At 49.2% G+C, this 20,682-nt stretch overlaps 1 protein-coding gene across 1 annotated transcript in view; it reads left to right on the top strand.

The window, feature by feature from the left end:
- Positions 1-20,173, top strand: part of LMF2 (lipase maturation factor 2) — a 28,206-nt gene extending 8,033 nt beyond the window's left edge. The window contains exons 3-14 of the mRNA XM_060279329.2: positions 196-224; positions 1,896-2,092; positions 3,069-3,247; positions 4,475-4,613; positions 6,323-6,457; positions 8,590-8,695; positions 11,041-11,137; positions 12,798-12,980; positions 13,967-14,135; positions 16,242-16,353; positions 17,345-17,453; positions 18,804-20,173. Coding sequence (XP_060135312.1) covers positions 196-224; positions 1,896-2,092; positions 3,069-3,247; positions 4,475-4,613; positions 6,323-6,457; positions 8,590-8,695; positions 11,041-11,137; positions 12,798-12,980; positions 13,967-14,135; positions 16,242-16,353; positions 17,345-17,453; positions 18,804-19,169 — 1,821 coding nt within the window. The 3' untranslated portion in view covers positions 19,170-20,173. The remainder of the gene's footprint in view (positions 1-195; positions 225-1,895; positions 2,093-3,068; positions 3,248-4,474; positions 4,614-6,322; positions 6,458-8,589; positions 8,696-11,040; positions 11,138-12,797; positions 12,981-13,966; positions 14,136-16,241; positions 16,354-17,344; positions 17,454-18,803) is intronic.
- The last annotated feature ends 509 nt before the right edge of the window (positions 20,174-20,682 follow it).

Here is a 20,682-nt window from a genome sequence, read left to right as displayed (position 1 = left end):
CTGGCCACTGAAATCTGTAAGCGGCTGTATCTGAAAACCGTGAGATCTTCCGGGGTGGTTTTTGCCAGTGGTTGCAGCGGTGCTACAGCTGGGAGGTGGGTGCAAAGAAAATAATTAGTCGAAATGGAGTGGATGAGTCTCCTGCTTCCTGTGAAACCCTGTTTGATGTGTGCTCTCCCTGCTGTCTCCCTGCAGGTCGGACAGGTCTTCCTGTATTTCCAGTGGTAAGTGGCACAATACATAATCTATATATATAAAAATGTAAAAATCGTGAAACTGCGTTCCACACTTTTCTCCGTAACCGCTTGACCGATTGTCCTGAAATTTTGACACAACGATCCAGGCCACTCCCCGAGCGTTGTTGGGGGCAAAAATCCCTCAAATCACACACCTGGGCAGGTACAGACCTCGATTTCCACCAAGTCAAACAGCGCCCTCAAGTGGAATTCCTCCCACAGTACACCCCCTCCCTTCCTGTGAAATCTAAGCCACACCCACAAACCAAATGACGTCATCAACCAAGCAACTGAAACCACCAAGGCAGCCATTATCAGACCACTAGGCCTTTGTTTTATGTAGGCCCCTGCTGCCAGGCCCCCACTAGGCCCGGGGGTGGGGTAGATAACCCACAGCAATGCACTTGGGGACACGGCAAGGGGTTTTTACTTTACAATTTAACACCACTAGCCCCCCCCCAAAAAAATCCACAAGGCAAAAATAAATACCATCCTTCAAAACGTCATGAGATACGCTGGTCATGGAGGGTTATAAAGTCATATTCAACACAATCATTGTCACAAAAATAATGTATAAATCCCTATCTCCCATGACTTCCCTCAACTTCCTCTTCTGGTTCTTTGAATATTTGCTTTTCCTGCCTGTTTAATTTTACCTTAATTTTGTAATCTTTTAGTTAAATATTATTGTAATCTTACCATTTTTGTGCCATATTTTTTTTGTATTACGTCTTACCCTTTATTATTTCTCCATTATTATCTCTTAACCTTTATGCTTATTTTCTTAATTGTGTTTACTCAAACCTGCTCGTGAGTCCAATTCTTTACAATGTTTCTGGAACTACAACATAAACGGTTCCCAGTCCTTTTTGAAGTCTCTCTTGTCCTTGTCTCTTAGTTTTCCAGTTAGTTTTGCCATTTCAACAGGGCCGTCTTTAGCAGATGTGGCGCTGGGGTGCAAATATCCGCCCAGCGCCCCCAAATTACCACGGGTAGTGCTGGGGTGGCCATAGCTGCGCACAGCCAGCCATCCGGGGGGGGGGCAGCACAACTCTCCTCCATGCCGCTACGGGAGAGTGATCCCCACAGAGGCTTTGGAGTGAAGTTGCGCCCCTCCCGAGCCTCCTCGGGAGGAGAGCGATCCTCACAGAGGCTTGGGAGGCAAGCTGCGCACCCACCAGCCTTACAGTTGGCAGGGTGCAGCTGGCGGGCGTGCAGGGAAAGGGGAGGCTGCCGGCAAAGCCATGCAGCTCCCCCACTTTCTGGGACGCCCCCGAGAGGCCAGCACCCTGGCGCGACACACCACTAAGCCCTATGGGGAAGCCGGCTCTGCATTTCAGTGTACTCCATCAGTTTTCCTTGCTATTCTTCTTTTGTTGGTATCTTGTCGTCTTTCCATCTTTGCGCTAGTAACATCCTAGCCACTGTTGTGGCATACATAAATAGTCTTTTCCACTTTTTTTGCAAGTCTTGACCCGTCATACCTAGCAAAAAGGATCCTGGTCTTATAACAAAAGTTGCCTTAAACATTCTGTAATAAAATAATGAGACCCGGGCCTTGACCCTGTGTGTCTTGTGTGAAGGGCATCATCCCAGAGCGGTGGCCTCCCCTGATTTCGCCCCCAACCTCCCCATATCTTTCTCTCCCCCCCCTCCCAGGGACAGCCTCTTGCTGGAGACGGGCTTCCTGGCGGTGCTGGTGGCCCCGCTCCACCTGCTCAAGTGGCGCACGACGGCCTGGCGGGCGCACGACGGGGTGACCTTCTGGCTTTTGCGCTGGCTGCTCTTCCGCCTCATGTTCGCCTCGGGGGTGGTGAAGCTCACCAGCCGCTGCCCCACCTGGTGGGGGCTCACAGGTCAGTGGGGAAGTCGCGGAAGAAGGGGTGGCGGCCACGAAATGAGGAGGCAAGGGGTGGATTTGAAAGCCGTAGGGCAGGCATGCCCAGCTTCCAAGAGACTGCGATCTACTCCCACTAAAAACAAAACTGGCAGTGATCTACCCATTGTATTGAGCAAAGTTGTTGAGCTTTTTCTGGGGAGGGAGACCCACAGTTGTTGAGCGACCGACCAGGGACACCCCGCGATCGACCGGTAGATTGCAATCAACCGGTTGGACATCCCTGCCGTAGGGTTATAAAGTCAGGTAGTTGGCAGTAAAGCTTGAACGGCTCTTGTTTGTGGGAATGTTAAAGCTAGTCGGAAAGGATATATTGAATAAGTATTATCCTTCCTTCACTCCCGCTAGTGAAGTGATGTATCAGAGCAGATTGCCCTCAATATAGCTGGAAGCTAGTTTGCAGATTCGTTTGAATCTCGTAGTTAAGACTATTTCTTTGATTCCTCTTAAAAGAAGAAAGACATGAGAGTCTTTCTGAGTAAAGTAACCAAAGGTTTGCTCACATTTCAGTTCACAATTTGATCCCTGAAAGGCAGGCTTTACTTGGTAGTAACACAAAGAAACTGAGCTCATCTCATGTGGAGACTTAACTCACGTGCTGCTGGCTGAGAGCCAGCAGACAGCAAACTTACATTAAGAATCCTTAATTACATTAAGAATACGTACTCTTTTGCGGAGTCAGCCAGAGCAGTGCCCATCTCCCAGGTCACATGGAGGGGGGGGGATGCTCCAGACCAGTGGAAGAGGAGGTTACACCGACTGGGTGCCCCCATGCTTGTGCCCACTCTAGGGAAATAGGGAATGTTGCATTTGACTGCACCAATGGATTATATCCCACATTGTTGCCAGAACGTTTGCTCAGAATCTCCTTTCCTGCCATCTGAATCCCTCAGTCCGGATCCTTTTATGCACCCCAAAACCACTTTTCTCCCCAGCTTTAACCTACCACTACGAGACCCAGTGCATCCCCACGCCGGCCTCGTGGTTCGCCCACCAGCTGCCCGTCTGGTTCCAGAAGTTCAGCGTGGTGGCCACTTACGTCATCGAGATAGCCATCCCGGCGCTCTTCTTTGCTCCTCTGCGACGCCTTCGCCTCTTTGCCTTCTACAGCCAGGTATCCCCAGGCAACCTTATTCATTCATTCATTGAATTTATACCCAGAGGTCTCAGGGCGGTTTACAGAAAAGATCACAATACATAAAATCAAAATAAGAACAATAGCCCGATAACAACCCCCCCCAAACGAGCCACATTTTAAAAGGGCATATGTCAGTCAGGTTTGGTTAAAAAGGAATGTTTTTGCCTGGCACCTCAAGGTGTATAATGAAGGCGCCAGGCAAACTTCCCTAGGGAGAGCATTCCACAGGTGGGGAGCCACTGCAGAAAAGGCCCCGTTCCCATGTTGCTGCCCTCTGGAGGAGGAGGCACACAAAGAAGGGCCTCGGGAGATGATATCAGGGTCCGGGTAGGTTCATATGGAAAGAGGCGGTCCTTGAGGTATTGCGGTCCTGAGCCGTTTAAGGCTTCATAGGTCAAAACCAGCACTTTGAATTGGGCCCGGAAACTAATCGGTAGCCAGTGCCGTCAGACCAGGATTGGTCTAATATGCTCAAACTTTCAGCTGGGCTGTGGAGATTCTCTTGCAAATACAGTGGTACCTCTACTTACGAATTTAATGCGTTCCGAACACACATTTGTAAGTCGAAAAAAATTGTAAGTCGAATCCCATAGGAATGCATTGGGAGAAAAAATTCGTAAGTAGAAGCAACCGTATCTAAAAATTCGTAAGTAGAAAAAATCCTATCTAAACCGCATCCAAGATGGCGGGCGGAGCTCCATTCGTACGTAGAAACATTCGTAAGTAGAGTTATTCGTAAGTAGAGGTACCACTGTACATCTATTTGTGGCCCAGATGAATGAATTTCTTTATACAGGGGTGCCTCGACTTACGAATTTAATCCGTTCCGAAGGCACCTTCATAAGTCGAAAAATTCGTAAGTCGAAAAACACCATCGGAAACGCAATTTCCCATAGGAATGCATTGGAAACGGAAAAAATCGTAAGTTGAAGCAACCCTATCTAAAAATTTGTAAGTCGAAAAATCCCTATCTAAAACTGCCGTGGTTTTTCCCGGATGTCGAGACATTCGTAAGCGCGTGGCCATTACCCCCATTCGTGAGTCGAAAAATTTGGTTGTCGAGTTGTTTGTAAGTCGAGGTACCACTGTATAGAGCCTGTCCCTGTCCGTTTGCATCTGATCCAGTCGTAGTGGGGGTGGGGGAAGAGTCTTTTAAAACCTAGGTTTAAGATCATAACGACAGGTTTCCGAAACCCTTCCCAGGTGGTCCTCCAGCTCCTCATCATCGCCACGGGCAACTACAACTTCTTCAACTTTCTCACCATCGTGCTGAGCTTCTCTCTGCTGGATGACGAACACTTGGGGATGTGGTTGGGCCACGGCCGGAAGAAAGCGGCGGCCGGTAAGCGGCTTTGGTCTCCGTGGCTCTGTAAAATGGGTCTAGTGCTAGCGACGGGGAGGGGCTGCAGCATCGAATTCCCAAGTGGGTGGTAGTGCCCTCTGGGGGGTTGCTAAGAGGCAAGGGGGGCGCTGGGGGTGCAGAAAACTCTTACAGTTCAAGAATCTGGCATCACTAGATCAAGTGGTCGCCCCCCTCTGGTGTTAAATTAGGCCAAATATATTTCATTGGGTTTTGAATCAATGTGCATTTAATGGTTGCTCTTTCAAATGTTGTGTTACTATCTATCTAGGTGGGTAGGTAGCAGTGTTGGCCTGCCGTAGTCGAAACAAAATAAAAAAAATTCCTTCCAGCAGCACCTTAGAGACCAACTAAGTTTGTCATAGGTATCTGAAGAAGTGTATCTGAAGAAGTGTGCATGCACACGAAAGCTCATACCAATGACAAACTTAGTTGGTCTCTAAGGTGCTGCTGGAAGGAATTTTTTTATCTTGGTGGGTTTTGGGTTCCTTCACTGCAAGAGAAGTGAGGTTACAGGGAACCGGGCAGAGGGCCTTCTTGGTAGTGGCGCCCACCCTGTGGAACGCCCCCCCCCATCAGATGTCAAGGAGATGAGTAACTGTACAACCTTTAGAAGGCATCTGATGGCAGTCCTGCATCAGGAAGCTTTTCAATGTTTAAAGTTTTTTTCATGTTTAATAATAATAATATTTATATTTATATCCCGCCCATCTGGCTGGGTTTCCCCAGCCACTCTGGGCGGCTTCCAGCAAAATATTAAAATACCATAATTCATCAAATATTAAAAGCTTCCCTAAACAGGGCTGCCTTCAGATGTCTTCTAAAAGCCAGATTGTTGTTTATTTCCTTGACCTCTGATGGGAGGGCTTTCCACAGGGCGGGCGCCACCACCGAGAAGGCCCTCTGCCTGGTTCCCTGTAACCTCACTTCTCGCAGGGAGGGAACCGCCAGAAGGCCCTCGGCGCTGGACCTCAGTGTCCAGGCTGAACGATGGGGGTGGAGATGCTCCTTCAGTATACTGGGCTGAGGCTGTTTAGAGCACCAACACTTTGAATTGTGCTCGGAAATATCCTAGGAACCAATGTAGGTCTTTAAGGAATGGTATAATGTGGTCTCGGCGGCCACTTCCAGTCACCAGTCCAGCTGCCGCATTCTGGATTTTTATATGTTGGAAGCTGTCCAGAGTGACTGGGGCAGCTCAGTCAAGATAGGTGGGGTACAAATAATAGAATCATCATCATCATCATTATTACGATATTCTGAGTAATGCTTTTTGTAGGGTAGGAGGCGCAGGGGATGAGTTTATCGAGTCAAGAGGGCCAGGCACCAAAGATGATTTGGGACGCTTTTCAAAGTCTGATTCACGCCTCCATTGCCCCCTCTCTCCCTGGTACCTCTTAGCACCCCTTTAGGCGATTCCACTGGGGAGCAGCAATAAGCCTACCTTAGCTTAGCGCAAATTCTGAGCAGTGAACTCCTTCCCATCTACTAGGAAGATAGAGATTTTGAGTTCCCCCAGTTTGGGGCGGGGCATTGCAGCAGCCTTGAAACTCTCTTCCCTTGAAAGCAGGTGTGGATTTTGAGTCACTCTCCCCTCCCTCTGCCCCAGTGACCCACCTGGTGGTGTGTGGCTTCGGCCCCTCCATGCCCACTCCATCCTTGCATTGCTCCGTGTCGTCTCTCCTCCGCAGCTTGGCCGCCCAGCTTGGCGTCCGTCATGTCCCTGCTGTCCGAACTGGGCGCCTATGGCTTGCTGGTCTACTGGACTGCTCTCTACTTCGACCTGAAGGTCAACTGGGAGAAGAAGCTGATCGAGTCCAAGGCAGGTATGAAAGCATCAGAATATTCAGAACTTGCAAGGAGGATGGGGAGAAGAAGAGGAAATTCTAACCAGAGATTTAGTATAGGTTGGGCTGTGTTCAAAGGACGTCCTAAAAAGTACTGACAGATTTGGATTGAATCTTGAAGTTTAAGGAAATTATAAAGTACAGTATATTCCTGCGTATAAGACTACTTTTTAACCCAGGAAAATCTTTTCAAAAGTTGAGAGTCGTCTTATACGCCGGGTCGTTTTATTAATACGGCGAGTACATCCCAAACTCTATATTTTAACTAGAAAAGTTGGGGGTCGTCTTATACGCCCAGTCGTCTTATATGCCGGAATATACGTAATTCTTTTCCCCAATAATTAACGGAAAAGAATAATAAAAATGAAATGCGCAAAGGCTAGTAAGGTATACAAAGCACAATGAGGTGGATGGGAAGTTAAAGGGCATGTAATGTCAAATGAGGTATTGTTAGTCTGTTTATGTTGCTTTTCATTGTGTTTATGTTCTATGTAAATTATTTGGTAATAAAGATTTTTTTAAAAACAACGTCGGGGAGCGAGATGCTGCCATAATCGGGGCAGGATGAAAATATACTATCCATATAAACAGTCGAGGGCCTTGCAGTACTTTTTTCCGGTGGAAAGAATGTGTGTTTTTTGCCATTGATGACAATGAACAGTAACTTCAACAGAAATCTAGTGTCCAGATCATGGGTAGGCAACCCAGGGGCCGGATCCGGCCAAATCGCCTTCTCAATCCGGCCCTTGGACGGTCCGGGAATCAGGGTGTTGTTTATACACGAGTAGAATGCGTCCTTTTATTTAAAATGCATCTCTGGGTTATTTGTGGGACATAGGAATTCGTTTATATCCCCCCCCCAAAAGATAGTGCGGCCCCCCACAAGGTCTGAGGGACAGTGGACTGGCCCCCTGCTGAAAAGGTTTGCTAATTCCTGGTCCAGATCAAAGGGAGTAATGGTCCTGCCTTAGTCAGACCACACCTGGAATACTGTGTCCAGTTCTGGGCATCCCAGTTTAAGAAGGATGCTGACAAGCTGCAAGGTGGGCAGAGGAGGGCGACCAAGATGGTCAAGGGCAGGGACCAGCAAACTTTTTCAGCAGGGGGCCGGTCCACTGTCCCTCAGACCTTGGGGGGGGGCTGGACTGTATTTTTTTTTTGGCGGGGGGAATGAATGAATTCCTATGCCCCACAAATAACCCAGAGATGCATTTTAAATAAAAGGACACATTCTACTCATGTAAAAACACGCTGATTCCCGGACCGTCCGCGGGCCGGATTTAGAAGGTGATCTGCAAAATGTGCCAATTTGGGCACCAGGAAAATTGAATCCCATAAAGGAAATTGTTCAATTTCCTCTGTGAGTTTGTGGGAACATTTATTCTTTCTTTCTCTTTCTTTTCTTTCTTTCATTAAACGTGTACACTGCTTGATTGTCTTTTTTTAATAATAAAACAACCCTCAGCACGGTTTACAAAAATAAGATAAAGCCATAAAATTACCACTGAGAAAAACAGCAACAATTATTTAATGCATTCCTCAAGTTAAAATGATGATAGGCCAAAAACAGAGCATGCACCAACTCTGTAAACATCTGGAGAGGCTTGTCTGAATGAAAACGTTTTTCGGAGGCGCCGAAAAAAGTGAAGTGAAGCTGCCTGCCTGCTATCAATAGGCAGGGAGTTCCACAGTGTAGATGCTTCCACATTCAAAAAACTGAGTTCTTTTGAATGCGGAACATGGGGATCCGCCTTGCATCGAGGAAGAGCCCTGGTCCATCCAGCTCAGTATTACCGACACGGACTGGCAGCAGCTCAGCCAGGTTTCAGGCGGGGCCTGTGCTAGTCCTGCCTGGAGAGACCCTCAGGGTCTGAACCTGGGGCATTCTGCATGCCAAACAGATGCCCTAGCGCTGTGCCAGGAATCTTTCCAAAGAGGTACATAGAAGGGTGCATTCATGGCTCTGTTTTGGGCACCCGTCTGTCTCGGGAGACACCTGCTCTCTGATTCTTAGTTTAAAGTTCGCTGTCCATCAGGATTTGGGGTGGGGGCTTCTCTCCCGTGCTCCCGGCTTTTTCACGTACGTGGACAACTTACCTGTGTCTCTCCAGCTTTCACCTACCACGAGTTCATGCTGTGGCTGAGGATGGTGACTCTTCCTCTGGCGGCCATCGGGCTGGCCTCTCTGGTCTGGGAGATCCTTCAGGCTGGGTACAGGTGAGTGCCTCACAGGTAAGGGGGGAAACGGTGTCTTTTGAGGGGAAGGCCTCGGCGGTCTCTGTGCTGCTTTCCCCCCGCTTTTTATTTTTATTACTTTTCCATTTAAACATATATAATCACATCATTGGGACACAGTGGCGCTGTGGGTTAAACCACTGAGCCTCTTGGGCTTGCCGATCAGAAGGTCGGCGGTTTGAATCCCCGCGACAGGGTGAGCTCCCGTTGCTCAGTCCCTGCTCCTGCCAACCTAGCAGTTCGGAAGCATGTCAAAGTGCAAGTAGATAAATAGGTACCGCTACAGCGGGAAGGTAAACGGCGTTTCCGTGCGCTGCTCTGGTTCGCCAGAAGCGGCTTAGTCATGCTGGCCACATGACCCGGAAGCTGTCTGCGGACAAACGCTGGCTCCCTCGGCCTATAGAGTGAGATGAGCACCGCAACCCCAGAGTCGTCCGCGACTGGACCTAATGGTCAGGGGTAGCTTTACCTTTACCTAATCACCTCATTATTATCCACTTTACTTCTCTGGCTCCTTAGAGCCTGGGGACTTCCTTCCCTCCCACCTTTCGGCTTTCAAAACTAACCTTTATATCACAGCATTTTATATACAGTGGTCCCTCGACTTACGAATTACTCGACATTCGATGTTTTCGGGACAAATGGCTGCACGCGTACGAATTTTTCTACATTTGAATGGAAATGGTTGGTGGTTTTAAATGCGGTTTCCTCGACTTACGAATTTTAAATGCAGTTTCCTCGACTTAAATTTTTTTCCCGAATATTTTTCCCCCCTATGGGAACCCGCTTTTCGACTTTCGAACTTTTCGATCTACGAATGTGCATTTGGAATGGATTAAGTTCATAAGTCGAGGGAGCACTGTATTTTTCGGTTCTAATATAACTCTTTACTAAATACCTCAAAATTTAAATAAATATAGAAAGGTAAAAAAATTCTCATTACAAGTCTTCAGGTAACCCTACTAGTGTTAATTGCTTACGATGATCTTTCAAATACTGAAATAATTTACTCCAGTCCTTCTGGTATACTTGGTCGTGCTGGTTTTCGGATTTTTCCCATCGGCTTCGCCAGTTCTGCAAAGTCCATCCTTTCCATCTGCCGCTCTTCTTTCGTTGGCAATTGTTGTTGTTTCCATTTTTAAAGGATTTTTGCCGCTGTTGGTGCATACATGAACAGCCTTTTATCTTTTTGGGGGTATCTCTTCGCCTACTATACCCAGTAAAAAGGCTTCTGGCTTCTTTTCCCATATGTGGTGGACTTGTAAAGAGGTAAAGGCTTTCTGGGAAATGATATATAATGAGTTAAAGAAAATGTTTTATTTAAAAAACAAAACCAGTCCGTGCTGCTTTCTAAGGTGGGTGAGAGTTTTGCCAAAGGGAGCTGCTCCCCACGGAAGTGGCGCCTGTCATTCTCATCTGAGATTAGCACAATGTGGCTTGTCCTCCCACCCTCAGAGTGTCTCATCCATCTCTCATTGCGTGATGGGGCCCCTGCCCTTTTTTCATAGCCATCTGCCATCTGCTTCCCACATCTGCCTTATACAATCTGCTGTGCCTGTGTATCTTTTAGGATTAAGAGTTTAGGCACCGGGCCCTGCTCTGTCTTTTTAGCAGAGTCTCGCAGGAATTCAAAAGGAGCGCAAAAAGAGCATTATTATTTTTTGGGTAGTGATGGACACGAGTCAGGGAGTTGTTGCAAGTGAGCTGTGCGAGGAGCAAGCTGATTGGCAAGCTCGGCAGAGCCCTTTTTATTAGCACAAATGCACATGTGTAGGAACAGTCTGACCTTTAGGGCTTTTACATCATGAGCTGACACGTGTGTTTCCTCTGACATTTGCGAGACTTGCTCCACCACATCATGTTCCTACCAAGTGGGAAGTGAGCCATGCCTCTCCACAGGGAGGCAAAGATCACAGACAAGTCACGGCAGACTACTAAAAAGCAAAAGGTCATAGAATCATAGAGTTGGAAGAGACCACAAGGGCCATCCAGTCCAACCCCCTGCCGAGCAGGAAACACCGTCAAAGCATTCTTGACATATGCCTGTCAAGCCTCTGCTTAAAGACCTCCAAAGAAGGAGACTCCACCAAACTCCTTGGTAGCAAATTCCACTGCCGAACAGCTCTTACTGTCAGGAAGTTCTTCGTAATGTTCCTTTTTTCTACTGTTGGTGGTTTGCTTGTAATGCTTTTGTGTTTTGGTGTTTTGAGGTGATCGGATGCATTGTTTATAAACCGATAAAGATTGAACTGTAAAATAAAAAGAGATGGCAGAAGTTAAAATGCAGCCCTCTCTATTTGCCCCCCTCTACACCCCCCCCCACATAGGAGCGCTTGCACCCGGGGCTTTTTCTGGAAGCTCTGGAGCGCCACCCAGTGGGCCATCTTCGCCACTGCGGCTCTCGGGATGTTTACCATCAGCCTGGTGAGTAAATCAGGTGACAGCTTGGGGAAAGGGGGGGGGTGACGTATTGCGTGGGCCTTGAAAGCTACCAAATGTGCCAACTCAAAAAAAGAAAAGAAAAATGAGACCTTTGAATGATGGCAGGGAAGGATAAGTGTGAGAGAGGGTCCTTTTTGTATAAGTTTGAACCTTGCATCTCACTGTGGAAAAAATATATTGTCCTGTTGTTTTCTTTTAAAGCAAATTGGGGGGGGGGAACAATGCCCTCCCCAGCAGTTACTCTCATTTGCAAAGGGATCCCTAGATGGTGGGGATTCCTGGTGTTATAGGAATTCTAAGGTCTTACATATATAAAATAAATCTCCAGGAAGTCCGAAATGTTTAGATTAGAAATTGGAAAATATAAGTATGTCTTTTATTTTTTTATTTTGGCTTTTTCTTGCTATTTCTCTTCCACTTTTCTATATTGAATAAGAATTATTTAAGAATAAGGTTACGAATTGGGAAATAGGATGTAATTTTATGATGTTTAACCAAGATTTGGAAATGGTAAGAGTTAATTATGAACAAGGATTGTAAGAAGGGGAAGTGAAGTAGTTTGAAGAGATAAGATGTGATAATATTGTCATTTTTGCCTTTCTTATTTCTGTATTTTTTATTTTTTTTATTTTTATTTTTTCTTTATGTAAAATTCAATAAATATTATTTAAATAAAATAAATGAAAATAAAATAAATCTTCATAAATGTACGAGGCAAACACATACATCAATATATAAACCACGTGTCTGAAATAGTACAGGCAAACAATCCTGATGCCATTTTGACTCTCTCAAATTGACCTCAAATATTTCTCTGCAAGGAGGAAGGACATGAGAAAAGCTTTCCAATTGTCTTGGACTGTAGGGGCTTACATCTCCCTGCAAATACAGTCAGGCAAGTATCTGTTAAGCTGAGCACACTTATCAATATGTGTAAGACTAAAAGATTCAGGAACTAAGTATTTACCATCTCCAAGGAATGGCCAGGCTACCCAGAAAAGGCAATCAGGTAATAATATCAGGTATCTGAAGAAGTGTGCATGCACACTTAATCAATAATCAGGTATCTGAAGAAGTGTGCATGCACACGAAAGCTCATACCAAAATAAAAACTTAGTTGGTCTTTAAGGTGCTACTGAAGGTAATAATAAGGCTTTATCAGGTATCCTGGCAGACAGGAGAGAAGCAACACACTCAGATTTCGGCTGGGGACCACCTCCTTCTGTGATGTATGAATGGTGTTTTGGGGGGGTGGTCTTGAACTACAGGGTGGGCAATTTCAAAAGTCCATATAAGGGCTTGCACACCAATGTTCGGGGTTCCTCTCCTCCCTCCCTACGGGGGACCCTGTTGCAACAGTTCAATAAAGATCAGGCTTTGCTTCTCGATACTCTCTGGCTGGCCTCTGTTATTTTCTCCTACCGATAGGGAACCCACTTAAGGACTATCCAGGCTCTTGGATACCCTATAAGGGAAAAAGGTGCAGTTTTTTCTTATAACACTGGGCTTCATTCATTCAGAGAAGGGGTTCCACATAAACAATGTGTGTTTTTTGGACAGCTGAGCTGCAACATTGTCTGACACACCCACCCCACCCACCCAAAAAACCCCTCCTTGCCTTGCTCTCTCTTTCTCGCCCCAGGTCCCCTTCACTTACATCGAGTATGAGTCCAACGGGAAACTCTGGCCCAGTGTCCACCAGCTCTTCAGCGCTGTCGACCGCTACCAGCTCGCCAACTCCTACGGCCTCTTCCGGCGGATGACGGGGGTCAGCGGGCGTCCCGAGGTGGTGCTGGAAGGCAGCTACGACAAGGAGAAGTGGACGGTAATTCACGGCTCCTCTTGGAGGAGGACTCGGGCCTCTTTCTGCCTGCCACTGCTGGTGCCGCACAAGGACTTTGGCAAAACAGTGCCTGCACAAGGCGCTAGACCTCATGGAGGACGGGCACAAGCTGGGGCGGACAAATGAGTCGTTTGCATGACTTGGAAGGCAGCCAGCGGTGGAAGCACAGCATCCCAGGGCTTTTGGGGGGTTTCATTTATATACAGTCATACCTCGGTTTAAGAACGCTTCAGTTTGAGTACTTTCAGTTTAAGTACTCCGCGGACCCGTCTGGAACGGATTAATCCACTTTCCATTACTTTCAAGTTCGCTTCAGGTTAAGTACGCTTCAGGTTAAGTACAGACTTCCGGAACCAATTGTGTTTGTAAACCGAGGTACCACTGTATATCACTTATATATGTATTCATTTATATACAGTCGTTCTGTACCTTGGTTTTCAAACGCCTTGGTACTTGTACGTTTTGGCTCCTGAACGCTGAAAACTCGGAAGTGAGTGTTCTGGTTTTTGAACGTTTTTCGGAAGCCAAACGTCCTACGCTGCTTCCGCTTAGCACAGGAAGCTCCTGCAGCCAATTGGAAGCTGTGCAATGGTTTTCGAACGGTTTTGGGAGTCGAACGGACTCCCGAAACGGATTAAGTTCGAGAACCAAGGTTCCACTGTATATCATTTGTAAAGATATTTGTGCATCCCTGTGTCATAGAAATACGTAGCAAAGTGGTTTGCTATGCTCTTAATTGCCTGCACAAGCCCTGAGGAATAGAAGAGTTTTCAGCAGGCATTTAAAAGCTGGCCCAAGAGCCACCTGCTGGATGTCAAGTGGCAGGGAGTCCCACAGGACCGGGGCGTTGAAACCCAAATGCTCACTTCCTTGTGGTCGTCAAATGAATCTCGCCGACTTGGGGAGCTGGGATATAAGGCTTCGGATGATGTGTGTGATCAGTGCCTCTCTTTCCCTCCCGCCCGCAGGAGATCGAGTTCATGTACAAGCCGGGCAATGTCAGCGCTGCCCCCCCTCTGGTGACCCCGCACCAGCCGCGCCTTGACTGGCAGATGTGGTTTGCCGCCCTGGCTCCCCAAGCGCACAGCCCCTGGTTCACGGGCTTCGTCTACCGCCTCCTACAGGGCAAGAAAGAGGGTGAGCAGAGGGAAGGAGCCAGAGAAGGGTCATTCCCCACATTTTACGGAATTCTGGTATTGGGGGCGACTTACTACGGCTGCTCCTTTTCTTCCCAAATGCGAAGCGCTAAAACTCCTGCCGTCTTTCAAGCATTAAGGCCAATTAATTAGTCCAATTAAGCTGTTTGGCATATATTTATCTCATTCTGCCTTCTGTTATCGCTGTTGATTCACTTGTTCCATTTGTCTCCCCCCTTGTTCTCCAATGAACTCAAGGGGGCAGAAGACACAGTTTCCATCCTGAACCCACAAAAGCCCCGTGGGTCTAAGTGGGTGGGGCATCCAGACCAGGGTGGATTTGATTTACCGTGTTTCTCCTAAAATAAGACACGTCTTATATTTATTTTTCCTCCAAAAAAAAACCACCACGGCTTATTTTCAGGAGATGTCTTAATTTTTATTATTGTAAGGTGGGCAAGGCAAGAAAAGAAAGTACCGTACCGGTAGTGTTTTGCAACTGGGCTTCGGGGCTCGGCACGGTGTGCTGCACACTGTGGCTCTTGCCGTCGGGGCTCGGCGCTGTGCACGCTGCAGCTGTTGCCGGCTCCCGCTCGGTTGGGGCTCGGCTCTGTGATTGCTGCGCCTCTTGCCGGCTCCCCTCGGTCGGGGCTCGGCTCCGCGAGCGCTGCACCGCTTGCCGGCTCCTGCTCAGTCGGGACGGGCTGTTGCTGGCTCTCCCTCTGGATCGGGCTCGGGGAGGCGCGCTGTTGAAGGCTCCCGCTGGGTCGGAGCTCGGCTCGGCGAGCGCTGCGCCTTTTGCCGGCTCCCGCTCAGTAGGGGCTCGGCGCGGTGCGCTGTTGCCGGCTCCCGCTCAGGGCTCGGTGCGGCGTGTGCTGCGCCTCTCACCGGGTCCTGCTGGGTCGGGGGTTGGCATAGCACGCTGTTGCAGGCTCCTGCTGAGTCGGGGCTCGGCGAGTGCTGCACCTCTTGCCAGCTCCGGCTCAGTCGGGGCTTTGTGCGGCGCGCGCTACGCCTCTCGCCGGGTCGGGGATCGGCACGACGCGCTGTTGCCGGCTCTCCCGGGTCCTGCTGGTCAGCCCTCGTGGGGTCCTGCTTGGTCGGGGCTCGGCGCGCTGTACTGTCGGGACCTGCGGCTCTCGCGGGGTCCTGCTGGTCGGCTCTCGGGGGGCCCTGCTGCAGCTCTTGCTGGCTCCTGGTTAGTCAGGGCTCCATGTGGGACACGTTGCTGGGCGTTTTGGCGGGGCAGCAACATCTGTTTCCAGGCGCCGACAGGAAACTTCCTTTTCCTTTTCCTCTTCCTTGGCGCCATCCAGACCTGCTCCCCCCGGCTTATTTTCGGGGTATGTCTTATATTTATTCTACTCATGAAAAGCCTGCCATGGCTTATTTTTAAGGCCCGTCTTATTTTAGGAGAAACACGGTAAATCAAATCGATTTAAATCATGATTTAAATCCCTAGTCAGTAAGACTTGATTTAAATCTTTTTTATTTTTATTTTTACAGAATGACTCATTCTTGCTGGTATCACCTTAATATTGACAACCTGCGGAAGGGTTCATTTTTGGAATAATAAATATTCAAAGTAGTTTTTACAGTTATATCAAAAATTGCTGATTTGGTTATACTATTAGAAATACATGGACCGATAATTATGAAATTGTTGTCGGGTTTAATAAGTTAACTGTTTATATTTGGAGAACTTTTCTGCTGTACTCTATTGGAAGGAGAAAAATAATCATTTTCTTAGTAACAATTTATACAATTTATTCAACTAAAACAATAACATTATAGCATATGTATCCATGTTTGTTAACTGATGTGGTTAAACAATTTTTTAAAAAAACAACTGAGTTTTAGCACACCTGAAAAACTTAAAACAAATCCTTATTTCCCGATGAATAGCCTTTGGACTATAATGTAACTTAAATAGAAAACTATCTTTAGAAAGATTTTTCCTCCAAAAGCATTTTATTTAAAAAATCCGATTAAAATAAAATAAAAATATGATTTATATATATATATATATATTTTAAAAAATCATTGATTTTTATCCACACGTTTCCGAACCCATTTTGCCTGACGGAACTTCCTTTCCCTCCCGCAGTGATCCACCTCGTTCAGGTAGATGACTCCAAATACCCCTTCAGCTCCAAGCCCCCAACCTATATCCGGGCTCAGTTGTACAAATACTGGTTCACGGACGCCGGCCAGGACTGGTGAGTGAGACCCAGCGCTTTCTGGAAGAGGGGGCGGGGAATCCTTCGGCGCTCTTTCATCTCCTCACCCGACCACAGTCCTTTGGAACGCTTGCTGAATCCGTTTTTGTAGGCATTTGTCAAGAACCTTCATAAACTCTACTCCAAGTCTGGCAGAATGTAGTGGTTCTATTACTTCCCTCCGTCTAGAATTGCGATAGCTTTTTCCGTTGCTTCATCACATGCTTGACTCATGTCCAAGCCAGCTGCACCCCCCACATAAATTTCTGCACCTGGTTATCCATGCCAAAGTGTCCCTGTTGAATTTTTTTTTTAAGCCCAGTTTGGGTCAGTCATGTTCCATTAAAAGGTAGCCCAGCTGAGCAGGGCCCTCGATAGCTTAGGGAAATCAGAGGCCCCTTCCCTTAGTTGTGGGAGCCCCGTGAAAAAGAATCGTTTTTGTATCACATTTTTAAAGTGCAAATGTGGAGCAGAAGCAGAGCAATAATGGTGAGGTTAGACTCGAGTTCCTTTCCCCGTCCTAACTCAGTAACACGTTTTCCCCTCTAGCAGCCAGCACAGGGCCGTCTTAAGCACCTTTGGCGCCCTGGCGCCGTGGTGCGGCGGATCCCTCCTCCGCCCCCCACTGCCCCGTTTTCCAGCGCGACGGGGGGCCGGGCTCAGCGCGCAGTGCCGTTGCCGAGGGCGCTGCTGCGCAGCGGGCGGGCGGGCTTGCGCGGCGGAGCGGCGGGCGGGCGGGCACGCACGGCTGCGTGGCGCCACCCAGCCTGGCCATAGAGCCGGCCCTGAGCCAGCATTAGGTTCCCCCTCTGCTGGCCTCTTGCTAGTTCTTTGCTCAGGCTGCATATCCTCGCGTACGTGAAGCCTCTCCGATAACAGATTTTGCAGAATTCTGCCTCCTGCCCCCAGGATACGGGTGCGGGGTGGGTGGGGCTGTGGACCACGAATGCACCTGAACGACAACTAACCCGCCTCCTGCCCCCCCCTGCAGGTCCCTCCCTCAGCGGTGGTGGAGGAGGCAGTGGCAGGAGGAATTCTACCCAGCCGTCTTCCTTGGTGATTCCGTCCTGGACAGCCTCTTGGTCCAACATGGGCTTAAGGTGAGTCAAGGGGCGGAGAGCATCTGTGTCAAGAGGGTAAGGGGGGGTGCATGAGCAGAGGGGGAATGGGGGGGCATTGGGTGTGCTTGGATAGTTCCGTTGGTCAGAGGGTGGTGCTGATATTGCCAAGGTTGCAGGTTCGATCCCCGTATGGGATGGCTGCATAGTCCTGCCTTGCAGAGGGCCGCCCAGTGCCGGGTTTAAAGGTAAAGGGACCCCTGACCATTAGGTCCAGTCGTGACCGACTCTGGGGTTGCGACGCTCAGCTCGCATTATTGGCCGAGGGAGCCGGCGTACAGCTTCCAGGTCATGTGGCCAGCATGACAAAGCCGCTTCTGGCAAACCAGAGCAACACATGGAAACGCCGTTTACCTTCCCGCTGTAGCGGTTCCTATTTATCTACTTGCATTTTGACGTGCTTTCGAACTGCTAGGTTGGCAGGAGCTGGGACCGAGCAATGGGAGCTCACCCCATCACAGGGATTCGAACCGCCGACCTTCTGATCAGCAAGCCCTAGGCTCAGTGGTTTAACCACAGCGCCACCTGGGTCCCTGGTGCCGGGTTTACGTATAAGCTAAACATGCTGTAGCTTAGGGCCCCACTCTCCTGATCTCGAGACGACATGCAAAATTTTGTTGCGATATTGTAGGATATCTACGATATCGTAAGCTCTAGGTGGGGCTACCTTTGAAGGTGACTCGGAAACTACAACTAATTCAGAACGCGGCAGCTAGACTGGTGACTGAGAGCGGCCGCCAAGACCACATAACACCCGTCCTGAAAGACGTACATTTCCGACCACAATTCAAAGTGTTGGTGCTGACCTTGAAAGCCCTAAATGGCCTCGACCCTGTAGACCTGAAGGAGCGTCTCCATCCCCATCGTCCAGCCCTGGACACGGAGGTCCAGCTCCGAGGGCCTTCTGGTGGTTCCCTCCCTGCGAGGTTACAGGGAACCGGGCAGAGGGCCTTCTCGGTGGTGGCACCTGCCATCAGATGCCAAGGAAATAAACAACTTTCTGACTTTTAGAAGACATCTGAAGGCAGCCCTGTTTAGGAAAGCTTTTAATGTTTGATGTTTTATTGTGTTTTTAATATTCTGTTGGGAGGTGCCCAGAGTGGCTGGGGGAAAAACAACAATAATGATGATGATTATAAGTGGGACAGACTCCCAGGAGAGTTAGTAGACTCTCCCTCCTTGGAGGTTTCTAAGCAGAGCCATCTGCCAGGGATACTTTAGGTGAGGTTCCTGCATTGCAGGGGGTTGGACTGGATGGCCTTTGGGGGTCCCTTCCAATTCTGTGACTCTCGAGCTATGGCCTTGCCAACACTTTCTCCCCCTTTCTCGTAGGACAAGCCCTCGCCGAAGAAGGCCTCGGCTGCCCCACTACCAACGGCCCTGCAGCGAGTTCGAGAGTACCTCCACCCGTACAGCGGCCCGGCCGTCATCTGGTCCCTGTACCTCACAGGGGCCGCCATTTGCCTCCTGAGAGCGGCGGGGGGCTGGCTGCTGGCGGGGGGCCCCCCCAGCGGGCCTGGGAAGCCCAAGGGTGGCAAGCGGGCGGAAGTGGACACCGGGGGAGGAGGAGACCAGGCAAGCGCCAGCGAGAAGAACGGGCAAGTGAGGAAGAAGGAGGCGGCGGCGGCGGCGGAGAAGTCCAGGGGCCCAGCAGAGCCCCCCCAAGACGGACCCCGCAATGTCAAGAAGAAGAAATAATTGGTGCTGTTCCTGGAGGGGGTGCCCCATCCTGCGCCCCCGTTCCCACCTTCCAGGTGCTAACAGATGCTCTCTGCCCCTTTCGGCCAGAAACGCCCACAGATTTTGGGGCGGGGGGGGGGTCTCTTTGGGGACCTCTCTTGGCTCTTGTTCCAAGACCCTCGGTCCCCGCTCCTCCTTTTGTTGGGGGGGGGCTCTGCTTCACATGCACAGGGCTTTCAGGTTCTGGGGGCCCGTTGAACCTTTTCCCCTTCCTTGCACCCCAAAGCTTTTCCCAGACGCCGTCAGTGAAGTGGCGGGGCCCCCCAAGCCCTTCCCAAGGCAAAGCATGAGGCCGTTCTAGGCTAAACAAAAGGCCTCTTTGGCCCCGAAGACACCTCTGCACCCCCCCCCAAAACCCCTCTTTTATTTGATGCCGCATTTGGAACGCGGCTTCATTCTCGGGTCTCTTCCTGCTCCTCACGAGGAGCCGGATGCCAGAAAACGGTGTGCAAGGGGAGGATGTATCCCCCCCAAAAAATCTTCATTTTTAGATTTTAAAAAAAATCCTGGATTTCTGGCTCTGCTGCTGGAGCTGGCATTGGGTGCAAAAGTCGGCTGGTCTTTGGGGAGGTGGGGGATTTACAAGGGAGCTCTCCCCCCCCCCAGAGGAAAGCCCTTTCTCTCCTGCTGTTTGCTGGGCGCTGTTGTGGCGTGGGGGGTGTCCCCGCCAAAAAAGAGGGGCGGCAGAAGTGGCCGCCTTGCCTCAACCCACAAACTTCTTTCTGGGACAATCCCCCCCCTGTCCTATTTTCCTAGCCCTTGCCTTGACCTCAGTTGTGCCTCCCTGCCCCCCTCCACCTGGGGGGCAGGTGAGGTTGGCTTTGCTGCCTCCCCCCCGTGCTGCCCTCGGTGGGCATGTTGGCTCTAGCAGATGCCCCCCCCCCCGACGAGGAAGGAGATGCATTCCCGGCGCCCGGAGACAGAGCGATCTATAATTTTCTAAATAAAGCCTTTACATTCCAGCTCTCTTTCTCCTGTGTGTGTGTTTGGGCTTGGGTGGGGGGTGTCTTGTATGTCTGGGTCCCAGGGGTGGAAATGCGAGGAGTCTGGCGCCCCCAGAGGATGCAAACCCGCACCAGGTTCTTCGAGCCTCTGCTTGAGTTTTGTGGCGCTCTACCAGTTGGGCTACTGCCTGCCACAGTAAGCAGGATCTCAATCGCAGGCCGGAGCTGGTGCAGCCAAAACATGCTGCTAACATAAGAGCCAGAAATGAACGATAAATTGCAAGAACTCAGGCCAAAAGAAGATGGATTTCAAATAAATCTTCACAAGGTTTTATTGATGTAATGCGGAGTTTAAATAGGTATCAATACCAATATTGAAGGCAAATAAAGGTAAATTCCAGTAAAAATCAGGACAAGGCCCTGTTTCGACTATTCTTCGTCGGCAAAGATTCACAGGTCAAAGTGTACCAAGTATGTAGGCAATAAAAGCTTGTGAAGATTTATTTGAAATCCATCTTCTTTTGGCC

This window comes from Zootoca vivipara, chromosome 9 (genome assembly GCF_965207765.1).
Source record: "Zootoca vivipara chromosome 9, rZooViv2.hap1.1, whole genome shotgun sequence".
Classification (NCBI taxonomy): domain Eukaryota; kingdom Metazoa; phylum Chordata; class Lepidosauria; order Squamata; family Lacertidae; genus Zootoca; species Zootoca vivipara.
Note: the sequence above shows the minus strand (reverse complement) of the source record. Positions and strands in the feature narration are given on the sequence as shown.